General features: G+C 40.6%; 1 protein-coding gene across 4 annotated transcripts in view; it reads right to left on the bottom strand.

Annotated features, from left to right (window-relative positions):
- The window catches only part of LOC126923699 (alpha-catulin), an 84,324-nt gene that overhangs the window by 46,059 nt on the left and 24,518 nt on the right, over nucleotides 1–13,747 (bottom strand). For all 4 annotated transcript variants that reach the window (XM_050737407.1, XM_050737410.1, XM_050737409.1 and 1 more), the window contains one exon: nucleotides 3,885–4,074. In XM_050737407.1, coding sequence (XP_050593364.1) covers nucleotides 3,885–4,074 — 190 coding nt within the window. The remainder of the gene's footprint in view (nucleotides 1–3,884; nucleotides 4,075–13,747) is intronic.

Here is a 13,747-nt window from a genome sequence, read left to right as displayed (position 1 = left end):
GGTTTAGCTAATCCAGGTGGCAAGGTACTGGGTGCTTTGTGCGCTGGTTAGGCGTAACCCCAACCCCTATATCCCTAGGGGTGGCCGGGTACTGTATAGAATTTTCTCCACGGAAAGCACACGTTAGCAAAGACGAGAATATTACTACTACCTCGTTCGGCTGACCTGCGCCTACCTCGACGACAGGTGGGTATGCTACGCCACCAAGGAGGGGGGGGGGGAAGACGGCCCGTTGAGCGCGGCGTTCCGCACGGCTCGGTGTTGGGACCGATCCTGTGGGTCATCGCGTACGACGAAGTACTGCGTTCCCCGTTGCCTCCAGGCGCGGCTATAGTGTGCTACGTGGACGACACTCTGATGTTGGTCGGAGGTCGCGGGTGGCACGAGACGTTGCGCATCGGCGAAATGACAACGGCCTGCGCGATTCGTGCTGTGCGCGAACTGGGCCTGAGGGACTCCCCTGCGAAGTCGGAGGCCATCTGATTCTACGACAAGAACAGGTGAGGGACTCATCCGCCCGGTCTGAGCATAAGCATGGCAGGCGAAACCGTCGGGGTGGGATCGCGGGTGAAATACCTGGGTCTCGTCATCAACAGCCAGTGGACGTTCGAGCCGCATTTCGACTTCCTGATTCCGAAGGTGTCGGCGGCTGCTAATGCCTTGTACGGCCTGCTGTCGAACATCGGCGGGACGGGAGCCGCGGTGCGCCGACTATACGAGGGCGTCTTTCGGTCCCGAGTAATGTAAGGGGCCCCGGTATTAGCGGACGATTTGATGACGAGTCGTCGCAACATCCTGCTCCTCAGGAGGTTGCACAGAGTAACCGCCATCAAAATCGTTAGGGGATACCGAACGGTGTCCCACGCGTAGGCGACCGTTTTGGCCGCGTCTCCCCCGTGGGAGCTTCGGGCGTTGGTGCTCATGAGGAGATACATCCACATGAGAGTGCGGAACCCGGGAGAGGACTCGACCGAACAGGTGGCCCCAAACGACATAGGAACCGCCGAGGAGGACACGTGAGACCAGTGGCGATCCCAGCTGATCAACGTGGGAGGCGAACATCAAGGCGCGAAGGCGGTCCTCTCAAATTGGGAGACATGAAGAAGCCGTCGCTGCCTTCCGCTCAACCTACAGGATGACCCAGGTGCTCGCGGGACACGGCGTGTTCGGCCCTAATGAAAATCAGACGGGAGACGACGGACATCTGTCACCACTGCGGTTGGGCAGGGACACGGCGCAACACGCGCTGGAGTTTTGTCCGGCGTGGGAGTTGCCCTGTTACATCCTGCGTCACGTCATAGGCGAGAGATTGACACTACTCTGCTGTTGCCGATTATTAGCAGCAGCGGAGTGTCCATGAGGATTTCTCCACACGCAAAAAAGAAAAAGGTCTACAGCAGTCGAATAAATATTAACCATTTCCCGGTTTTCATTGTTTTTCACCTATTACCCGTTACTCGCCTACACAGAACAGCCATTTCCAATTTCAATGAAAATTCCATTTAGCTTACGCGTCCATTTCCTTTTTCTTCCAGGACATTAGATTCTCAAGGTCTCCGAAATAAAATATTAGTCGTTTCACTTGTAAAGATAAAATGCATCGAATAAACTTTTACAAGAGTAAATAGCACAAAGATATTTATACAATAGTACATACCACAACTTAAAAACCTTTATCTTTATACGTACCTATGTCTCTACTTTTTACAGCATATTTAATATATACGTCGATATTTGAATCGAAAGGGCAATTTCACGACATCAGAGAGTATCGTAACGTCTGATACTCGGTGATTATAATATTAGGTCATCCCATAAGTTCGTGCCGACTTTTGTGTATACATTTCATGTGTCGATTTATAAACATACGGCGGTAAGGGACCAATGCACTTGAGCTTAGCTGATCGAGAACAGGCTAGAGCAGATTTTCGTGGGTATAAAATCGTAATATAGTGAACACAGTGACTTCTAACAATAAAAAATCATGAGTGAAATACGTATCCATTTTCGACATCTCATGTTATATGAATTTCGGAAAGGAAGTTCTGTAACAATTGCCACGAAAAACATATGTGCTGTTTACGGAGAAAATGGGCTTTCATCTCGCACCTGTAGGAAGTGGTTCCAACGTTTAAGAGCTGGGAATTTCTGTTTAGAAGACGAGAAACGCTCCGGGCGTCCTCCTCAGACAGACGAAGATAAAATTCGGGATCTTGTTGAAAAATCACGAAGTTTGACAGTTCAAGAGATGTCAAATGTTCTGAAAATACCTAAGACAACGATTCATAGGTGTTTAAAAAAAATGGGGATGGTGTCAAAGTTGAACGTTTGGGTGCCCCATGAATTTACGAAACGGAACCGTCTTGAACGACTGACTGTGTGCATGTCATTACTTGCGCGTAATAAACATGAGCCACTCCTTAAACGTCTGGTAACTGGTGATGAAAAGTGGATATTTTACGAAAACTCTGAATGGAAACGCAGCTGGTCCCAACGAAATCAGCCACCTCAACGCTGTGCAAAGCCAGGATTACATCCACGTAAAGTTCTTTTGTGTGTATGGTGGGATTATAAAGGAATACTCTATTTTGAACTTTTATCTAGTGGTGATACCATTAATTCAGACAAATATTGCACTCAATTAGAAAAATTAAGGGAAGTACTAGCTGAAAAATGACCAGGTTTAGTGAATAGGAACAACGTTATCTTCCATCACGACAACGCTAGACCGTATGTCGCGAAAAGCGTTACAAAAAAATTGTCTGAATTTAATTGGGAAATTTTACCACATCCCCCATATTCCCCAGACATTGTCCTACCTGATTACCACCTGTTCAGAGCATTACAACACTTTTTAGTAGATAAAAAATTTGAAAATATTGACATTTTCAAAAATAGCTTAGAAAATTATTTTAAAGAAAAACAAGAGAACTTTTATCGAGACGGAATAATGGCCCTACTAGAAAAATGGGAAGAAGTTGTACAACGAGAGGGGGATTACATTTTTTCATGAAACTGAAAGGTATGTAAACAATCTTAACATATATAACCGCTCGAAAAACGGCACGAATTTATGGGATGACCTAATATTTCCAAGTTCCCAACTACTTTCTTTTACTTCGTCCCGCTCTGTACATAAATATATTTAATTTTCGAAATATTGCGTGGACGTCGCATCGCGTTGGATCGTACGAAGTATACTACAAATAAAGAAACTACGATATAACGCTGCTTTTTCGTGAGTTTCGCAGACAAGGGTATTATCAGAGATTTTATTTCCAAACGAATAGAGCTACTAGTGAGTACCGATGCGACAGTGTCACAGACTATCAAGAGAGCAAAGTAGACCGAAGTCAAGCTGGAGTAAAACTTGTTGGAAGTAACAATGACTAGGTCTCTCTGAACGTCAGCACGAGCTTGAATGCCTGCTGAGAGATATCCTTTCAACTTTTAGAAGCGACAACTCGTGACAAACGTCTTTACATCTTCAAGCGGCTTTAAAATCTTCGCAGAAATTTTTAGGTCACCTCTATTTAGTTTAGCTTAAAAAGTTTTGGCGATCTCTCGATGACCGGTTACTAACGCGACAAACATGAACTTTCGTTTGTTGCGTGAAAATCTTATATACATGTAGATGGTCTTTAACCCAGTGTTAAAGGACGGAAGAAATAATTTCCTGCATATATGTATTTCCGGCACGTTAAAGTACAGAAATGGAAATTAACAATTTTTTCCTATGAATTATGTTCGATAAAAGTCGAAATCTGAAGAAATAACGCCTGCAACGTGATTTCTCTAGTCTCGGCTCATTCGTTATATGCATATAACGGCAAATCAAGTATAGTCAATAATGGTTTATAGACAGATTGCAGACAATGACTTACCAGCATCTCTTGCTCTCTTGCACGCCTGGTACATGTCCTCCCTGATCTCTGGATTTCCATCCGCGATGGTTTCGCCAACAGTGACGAACCTCTCTACTGCCAGATTCACAGCTTGTCCGACTCTGGCAACAGCACGGAGACTTCTGTCCGAACATAGCGGACGTTCTCTGTGCGACACTAACGTAGAAATCTGAAAACGAAGAAAGACGGATTGGTAACATCGGACAAGCAATGTTTTAAGGATATCGCCACTTTTACAAACTTTGAAGTTACTATGTTTCTTAATTACTACGTTCGGGATCGACTACGATATGTATCTTGAAAAAAATTACAATCGAAGATAAGAGCTATCAGAGAAGTAACTTTGTTTAAACAAATGAAAAAATATAATATCCCGTAGAAAAAACATTTCTTTGGAACACGATAGAATGTTTGCGTGGCTGCATAGATGATAAAACAACTAGTGAATCTTTGCAATCCAAACGATATTTTTCTAAGAAATTATGCTCAACGGACTCCTCCTGTTAACGAGAATAAAATTAGAGTATACATTTGCCTGGCTGAATTCCAGGTTACCATTCTAGTCGTGAATGAAACAGCCATTTAAAAAGCAGCTGGTCATGCAGATTAACTCCGGTAAATTGGTTGAATTTTCACGAATATAATATATAGATTCATGCATCACACTCAAAGACCGATATGTTTCATAGAAACGAACGAGGTTTCTAGTTAATTCCGCACCAACAAGGATTTATTGATGATTTCACTATATTGGTATACCTTATAACGTTTCGCGGGCACGAAAAAATGTCCACGAGGAAAAACTCGTGGATATTCGGTATTACTTGAACTTTGCATAAATAAATGCAACTTACAGGAGCGCAATGCGAGAAAAATATATTTTAAACAACTTCATCAGATACGATTTACGAGTTTTGAAAAGCTAATAATAATGTATATCCGATGCCTTTTTCAGTAGATAAAAATACTATTCTCGGTACATAAAAATGACCGCATCGATCCTCATCGTATCAAGCACGTCTCACTTGATTTGTGCCCATAGAAAGATTAATCGTAATTAAAAAAGGTCACGCAACATCTTGTCCCGTGTTTTTTCCTTAATTACTAACCGTTGCTTTGTCTTTTGTTTAAGTTTTAAATATTAAACAGAGATATGTATGTGTGTATACTCGTATATATGTAAATGTATTTCACAAACTCCTGCGAAGCAATACGATTTACGTACTTCTACTGAATGTCATAGATTTCAAAAAACCATGACACGACGCGAAATAACTAAAGATGCACGAGTACGAGGGGTAGAACCTCGTTATTAACCAAGATTCAAGCTAGCTCTAATTATTAATGTTGCATTGTGGTGTGCGACACTCCGAAAACCAAGCATCTCTGCGATATGCGCGTAAATTCATCCACTGTATGTTTAGAATGGGAAGTATCCACGCTCGGATTGTATTGTCTGCTGGCTAACGACCAGACAGAGATTTTTCATTCTTCGCCTCCGTATCCTCCACGTAAATGCCGAACTTTGTCTGTATTCAGAAAAGCTGCATGAGAGTAACCCCGTTAGCCAGCCTATAGTTCTAGGCTTCGCCGGATTCTCCCTGTATATATCTCACTTTCTACACAATTAGACAATGTATTTTAGTCGACCAGTCCTCTTTAAACGATTTCGCCAACTCCACAATCGGAGACAAGTTAGGAAAAACTATAAGGGTATAGAGAACGGAGCCAGTTTCCAGATCGAAGGAAGCTCAAATCAGAGGTAAATCGGGGGCAGGAAGAAGAAAAACGCAAGGATAAAAAGAAGGGAGGCGAACGAGGAAACTACGTGGTAGGCTAAAGAAACGTATCTAAAGAAATAAAGTGTGAGAAGGGAGAAAACGAAAATTAGGCCACAGTCGGAATAATTGTAGAGATTTACGAACAGTTGAGAGAACAACAATTAAACGCCTATATAAAGAGATAAAAAGACTAAGAAAAGGAAAATAGTGAATCAGGCGAAGACCGTAAAGCATCTGGATGCCAGGCAAAGGGTCGGGGAGGCAGAAGTAGCAGCGATGAAAGAAATGAAAGAGAAATTGACAGGGAGAAAAAGGGGGAGCAAGGGATATTGGGAAAGAGATGAACTGAACTCGGGGGTATTGTTTCGCGACGTGAATGCGCACAATCGAATGATCGCCTATACGTACTTGCGTGTACACATTGATGCAGGCAAGAGTACAAATACCAACACCGAATAGCAAATACCGATGCAATCTCTGCCCACGTATCTACAATCTATATACATATGTACATATGCGGCGTTCGGTTCATGATTCGTATTCGTAGATCTGTACTTTGGAGCATTGTTAAATGTCCTGTATCGAGACAGGTGCAAAGTGACGATGTGCGACGATGTGTACAGCTCGTTTCCTCTCAACGTGTTCATTGTGGTCGACTGCGTTTTTTTCGTTTCAAACCAGAACTTATACCTCCCAAAACTGTCGAGCACGTGGAAGATTTTAATATCGCCGTGGAGACAAAATAAGAGACTGGCCAAACAATGACGACTGTTGACTGAAATTTCAACTGCGAATCAGACAGCCTCTCTGGTTCGTGTTTTTCCCTAGGATCGCGTTTGTTCCCGCAATTACTGCCGTATAGTTTCCATGGAAAGGATAAAGGACATCTCTGTTGTGACATGACAGTATCTCTTTTTTTATTCTTGATACTATGCAGTCTCTAACTAACAACCCTTCCGTTAAATATGCAGGTATTTCACGAAGTTCGGTTGTCATCGAACTTCTCTCTGTATTGCTTTATATGCAACGTCATAAAAAATAAAAATCCGAAATTTTTAAATCAAAATTGGAGAAAGAGATATGAACAGACACGTGGATCAAAAAATTAATATCTTTCGAATAATAGACGATTTCGTTTCCCTTCTTCTTACGATACACAGTTATAATATTAATAAATGATGCGATTATCGCATTGATATTAATATCGATTATTCTTTTATCCGTAATTTTCTATAATATATTATATTAAATTAGGTTCGGGTAAAACTATACGAGGATTGCATACTTTTAATCGTAAGCATTAGTGTATATTTCTATTACAGTTGAAAATGTGTCGTAATTTAAGATCCGATCACTCTGAATTCGGGTAGAAAATTCTAGAGAAAATTAAAAACTAAAAATTGACGAATATACGATCTATACGTCAGAAAATAAAGTCGTCCGGAGAATTCTCCAGAATTTAACATATCGCGTTCTTGAACGCATTAATATCACGAAAATAACGTCGGTTCCTAGTCGGAATTACTATTTAAGAATACTTTTAATCTCTGACGCCATCTAACTTAACATCACGATGAAAATTTTCCACCGTAAGGTCGTACGGTCGCGTGGGGAAGGAACCTCATAAATTCATTAGTTCGATATAAGTAGGCCACACATCCAGCGACAGGACGGAGAACAAATTCTTCGCATAAGTTCATCTTTCCTGCAATAAGAAAGTTATTGCATACATGGAATTATGCGAATCGCGTGTAATTTGTTTATTAGAAATCTTGGATGGGTCTTAGCTATCAATCTCATGACTCCCGCGATGAAATTAATGGAATTAATACCTCGAGCAGGTGCTATATGCAGAGAAAATATTAGAAATTTAAGAATAAAATGATTAGTAAAGAAATAATGCAAAGCAACTAAGTAATTTTAAAGCCAACAGACTCGAACGATATTCTTAAGCTGTTGTAACTTTAATTCGCTTAGATCATTTGCAACGGGACTGGTTATAAAATAAATTCTATTTCCTATTAATATCGTATAAATAAAAATTTCACGAGTCAATTAGTTGGATAGCATTGATCGCATCCCGAATTTTATCTATCGCGGATAGAATATTATTTGATGTTGGATGTGCGATAATACACGGTATTTATGAGAACCTCTATGGCGAATATTTTGCATCGTGATCTTGCGATTCCCGAATGTACAAAATTAGTGCGAACCATTTATCAGACAGTTTGCCGACGTTATTAATAATAGTTTTGTCGTATTAATTCGAATTCAAATCGAACAAGGTTGATGCATAATAATTCCCGTGGTAGTTCGAATTAGCGTTAAATCTTCCTGTACGATGGAACCACGAAAAGGGTTCCACAAATTATGTGAAGCATAACGTCGCGAATCGTACGTTTTAATCAGTTCTCCAACTCTACTCAGTTCATTTTTCTATCTAAAAAGCCAAGTTCACGAATTAACCAAGTTTTCTCAACCCGTGAATTCCTTTTACGAACAAATTTCTAAGACTTCCTAATTAATGTCCCCGATTTTGACGCGTTTCTCTAACGTCCTCGTGAATTATTTCCGTCATCAACCATAATCTTTTGTCTTTCTTCCCTCTTTTCTTTTTCTCTGTTTCGTCCTTAAAAAAAGATATTGATGTTGTTAGAAGAACGACTGATAAGGGAACAATTGTTATACGTATTAATCAATGTGGACGGTATGTAACGCTGGCCGTTTATGTAAAATCGGTAATTTTGCACAATAAGCGATAAATACAATGTGATAATAGTTAATCAGTGTTTACACATGCATCGACTTGATTTATAAATAATGTAATTAACGAATTAAGTAGTTAATATGGAACACGTTGTAATATCGAACATGTCAATGACGCTGTTACTGATGATGATGTTGATATTTGATGATATTTATTTTGTAGCGAAAATTAAGAACAAGACAATAATAGCGAGAAATGAATTAAATGTATTCGCTGTTTTCGTTAGAATCACGAAGAGATTGCACATTCATTTTCGTGTTCAACGTGTAAAAGACAAAGAAAATTGATGTAATATACGTTTAAAAAATGAAAGATATTTTTTTACAAATTTCTTGTGTTCCACGTTAGGTGCTACTTTTTTAACTTGCCGCATTGGCTCTTTTTATATTTTTATATTTCATATTTTTTATTAGCTCAAGATGCTTGAGAAAACATGTTTCTCTGTCCAGAAATCAGGAGTTTTATATTACGTGTAGTTTTCGACTTATAGAAAGAATATACTTGTACTATAACGAGAAATAGTTACCATAAAAAGAAAGCTATTGTTTCTAATGTTAATATATCACATAAAATATGAATTGATTTTTATAATATAAATGAATCCAATGGAAAATTAGTCTTCCTGTTAAAAGTTGTAGATGATGTAAAAAATTCCACAAAAAAATAGAAACGATAAACTATAATGAAATAGAGAAATTTATATGGGAAATTTCGCGGATGCGATTAATCAAACTGGTTGCAACGAGATACGGAGAAAACGGAAGTCAGGGAGAACATGGCGGTTTAGAACGATACCACCTGCAGTGGGTCCTGTGAAACCGCTGTAATTTATAGTGCAAAGACGAACCTTGTTGTGATGGTTAGCTGTAAAAGATCGTAAATATTTAATCTGGCGTTAATCAGGGCTGCAGAGTCTCTCAAAGTGAGAGGTCGCATGCTCGTAAACAATCTGATATTATGATATTTATTTTTTCAATACATTTCTTCTTTTCGCTATGGAAGTCACTGAACTTTTTAACGACTCGCTGCTCGTTACGCTACATGCCTTTTTTATGTGTGCGATCGTTTGATTTTTTCTAATGTTATGCTTTCGTACGCATAGAAAATTAATACGCATTATAGAAAATTAATTCGCAACATATACACGACACCAAAGTTTGATCGTGTGTTTGTACCTGGCATATTCAATTTATACTTTCATTGATCCTTTCGCCTCGATAAATTAAATTTGCCAAATATGCTAAATATTTTAAAACAATGCAACAGCTAAATAGAAAGTGATAATCGATAGTTATCATCAGAAAGGATGGCAACGACGTAGAAATAAAACGTATTCGGATGTAGAGTTAATTAAGAGGATAGAGCCTCTTAGAACGAGTGGCCATTGGCTTGTGCATGATCTAACCTTCGACATTTCCTCTTGATTTTCCCCCTTTGGTCCCTTCTTGTACGTATTATGCGATTACTCACGACAACCCCTTGGTTTCTACTTCTACCCTTATAAAAGATGCATGAGCTGTGCTTTTACATCGTTCACGCCATCCGTCACAGTGCTTCCTCATTTCGCCATTTTCTACTCAATCGCGGTTTAACCATTCGTACGACATAGTTTCAAGACATTCTTTCCTTTCACTAACGTTGTTTATGCATTATTTATCTTGTCGGCGTTTTATTAGCGAAATAACGAAACAGCGAACGGCAGCTTATTAAAGTTTGAACATCTGATATAAATCTTTCGTTTCGTTCGCTTGAATCTTAATCAGGATGAGGATACAATTCTGGTTGGAACCCTGATTTTATTTTCACTTGTTTACTAATTTTGTACGATAAGCGACGATTATATTTGAAATTTCATGTATTGTTCCATCGAGAAAGTTAAAATTCTTATTTATTTATACTTTCATATTTTTATTAAAATACAGTAAGCTAAATAAACATTTCGCAATTGTATACAACTTTTCTGACGTTATATTTTATAAGCGTATGGCATATAACTTTTCTTTGGCGCTTTCGTTGAAAATATATCATAAAAGAAGAAACGTTGAACAAATGGTAATATAGTTTGAGTCATAGAAAATCTCAGAGAAACAGTGACAATGCTTATTCAGTAAATTTTAATCATGGAAGGGTTCAAGCAAATTCCATGAGATTGAAAAAGGTATAGAGAAAAAGTAGGAAAATTACGGAGACTGTAAATAAAAATGCGAAAAGTTTCGGATAATTAAGGATTAAGTACCGAATTATAAATGACGATGAATCTTTTAGCTCTAATTTTTAGCTCTAGTTTTACTTGAAGAAACATTTTACCGACACCAACCTAATAGCAGCAGCTCCCTTGGTCTCGTGCTTTTATTCTACAATGTAAATTTTAGCTCCGTCGAAATGGCACGCGAAGATTTTCCTTGAAAATAGCCGAGCATGATGCCGATTTCATCCAATTTTCCTGCCATCATGAAAACAAACAATCGTGATGGGAGATTCGATGTAATCCATTAAATTGCTCAAATGGAAAAGCACTACGTCAGTTTCACTCAGATAAACGACGGATGACTAGGAGTTAACCAGACGCCGCTCTACCAGTGCAGTCTATTTCATTGCCGTAAAACGAGAGTTTAGGGAATCGATGGAAATGAATTACCCAGTCAATTTACTCCTGTCATGCTTCTAATTTCCGATGCTTATCCAGTACACTGTCGTTTGCTCTTTTTGTTAAAAATCTAAAGGCACCGTTCAAGGGAAGAACGAAATTAAGAAACGACGAAACTATCTCAAACTTCGCTCTATTCCTGGCTAACTAGACCTCACCAACTAATTTCACCTTCGCAGAGTTAAGCATATCATTCCTTCACGTTTAAACTGAACGAGTAGTTAGTATATCACAAGGAGTTTTGTATTGTTCTTTTGATTATCTATATCAAGGGGACAAATAAGTACACGGAAAAGAATACCTTTTTGTCGAGGGTGGAAGAAATGATTCAAGTATAATAATAATACTCCAAGCTTCGTATATAATAATAATAATTGATGATCACGAGACCGACATCTCAATCGCAAAAAATTGCACGTTCATAAATTAAGTTGTAGCACAACTAAAATCGCAGACTATAGTTTTAAATTTATCCACAATACCTTCCTTGTAACAAATGGATTGTTACAAAGAACAGTGTCCGATTGTAATGACAATATTGTTCACATTTACATTAAATCTTGATAAAATCGATTTGTATGAGAAGTAGCCTTGGTTACATATTAGACTTATATGTATACAATGTAAGAAAATACGAAGATCGAACGCCCGGGCTGACAAGCTGTCTTTCATCATCTTCGGCTATGAGAAAAGTAGGCGTCAACATTTAAGAGCGCTATAAATTAAGCCCTCATCCGCATGGTGTGTGGCCCAGCGGTCCCAACGTCTTACGATTGCAATTGCCTGGGTTCTAGGAAGAGATAACGAAACCACATGAGGGTGTCGAAAGTATGCCCTCTCCCTGGTTAGAACACAAGCTAGCGGGCTCTGACCTTTTGCGCGGCTGCGACGCCGAGGGTACTCGACCATTCTTTGTACAATCGTCACCACGGTCGAACGTAAAAATAAAATCACGCGAGTTCATTATTTTCCGAGCTTACAGAACGTGCTGTAAGCGGGACTACCGTGAATTCACTTTTAGTGCTTCTTACATATCAGAAGTGAGATTCGCTTACGTGCTATAATGCGAAACATTTCACAGTGATCGCGTGCAGTGCGGAGTGCGAAAAAGGAAAAATAGAGAAGAGGGAATAGAAAAGGAAGAAATGAGCGAATCGGTATTTCGCGGTGCGTCCGTTGCAAGTTCAAGAAACATGGTTCTTTCCTGAACGTCTCGTCAGTACGACGCGAAAATGCGGAAAACGTGAAAAATGAAGACCGAGGAGCACGGTTGGCATGGCTGGAACGATTGGTGGAGATCCTTTGTTCGCGTCCGCGTTCTCGATTGTTTGCGCGCTCGCAACCGCGCTCTTGATCGTCCGCGCGTTCGCGTCCACGCTCGCCGCATGGGTGTCGTAGGACCCCGGACAAGAACGGTCGATTAGAACGCTTGGAGCAAATGCTCGTGCATCTGAGCCACCGCTCACACTCGCGGCCACATACCCGACTCGCCGACGAATCATTAATCTCCGTATTCGTCTTCATGAAAGACGAAGTTGTAGTGATTGAACAATGGGTCTGACATGTGGATGAACTTGTCAAGTGGTATGATTGGGACGACTTGTCGGTAATGCGGTTGATTGCCACGCGACTGTGACCTCAGGAAGTGGCGTGACACCAATATCATCATCACCTACGCGCAGACGAAAGTACTGCTGGTGGCCCAGTTCTTGAAGACAGTGCCATTTAGCCGTCTGTTCAAGGAGGCAGCATCGTATGAAGCACGGCCTGGGCAGAACTTAGAAGATTATTGTTTCCAGAAGCCATGCAAATTGCGAAACTTAGATATCGATATACCTGATAAATATCAGGAGAATATGGTGATCGGCGGTATGCCGGACGACGCTGTTGCCCGCACCGTGAGCTCGGCGAAGCATTATGACTCCAACGCGTTATACGCATTTATGAGCACCCTTGGCGACATGCAGTCGCGAGGGCGGGTAACGCGGGGTCGTCCAGTGTCGATCACGTCGAGAGAATCAAGGCTGCGTCCGACGGCCATCGACGGGGACCGTCGGAAGGAGGCGGAACGACCGGCGACGACCAAAAAAAGAGGAAAAGGGCGTCTATTGACGACCAGTGGTAGGTGTCACAGCGGTGCTCAGAGATAGAACACATCGCGAGGCGGTGCCACAAATCCGAAAAGGAGGGTGATACTAGCAAGCAAGAAAATACTCTCGACCGTATAAAACCGGTGCTAAATTTATATGGATTAGCATAAGTGTCAACGGGAATCAAGTAAATAGCCTCGTTGACACGGGTATTGCGTGCACCGTGATGTGCTCGTCGGTAGCCAGGTAGTTAGGTGTTGCGACGAGGGTTATCGCGGATGCACTGCCTCGAATGTTTGCGCGAAAAACGATGGTGGAGAATAAGGTGGCTCGCGTGATGATCGCGATCAAAAACGTGAAGACCAATGTGGACTCGTTCGTAGTTCCTGACAAATACACGCGGCATCTCGTCATCATCAGACAGGACTTCAGATTATAAGATCATGTAGTCATGATCAAACGTGGAAACTGTTTGATATTTAACGAGAGTCCTACGTTCGGGCGGAAGAAAATCACGACGGGGAGGGATATCGGGTTCTGCGCACGTGATCGCG

The sequence above is a fragment of the Bombus affinis genome, chromosome 13 (genome assembly GCF_024516045.1).
Source record: "Bombus affinis isolate iyBomAffi1 chromosome 13, iyBomAffi1.2, whole genome shotgun sequence".
NCBI lineage: Eukaryota > Metazoa > Arthropoda > Insecta > Hymenoptera > Apidae > Bombus > Bombus affinis.
This window is presented reverse-complemented; position numbering and strand designations above follow the sequence as displayed.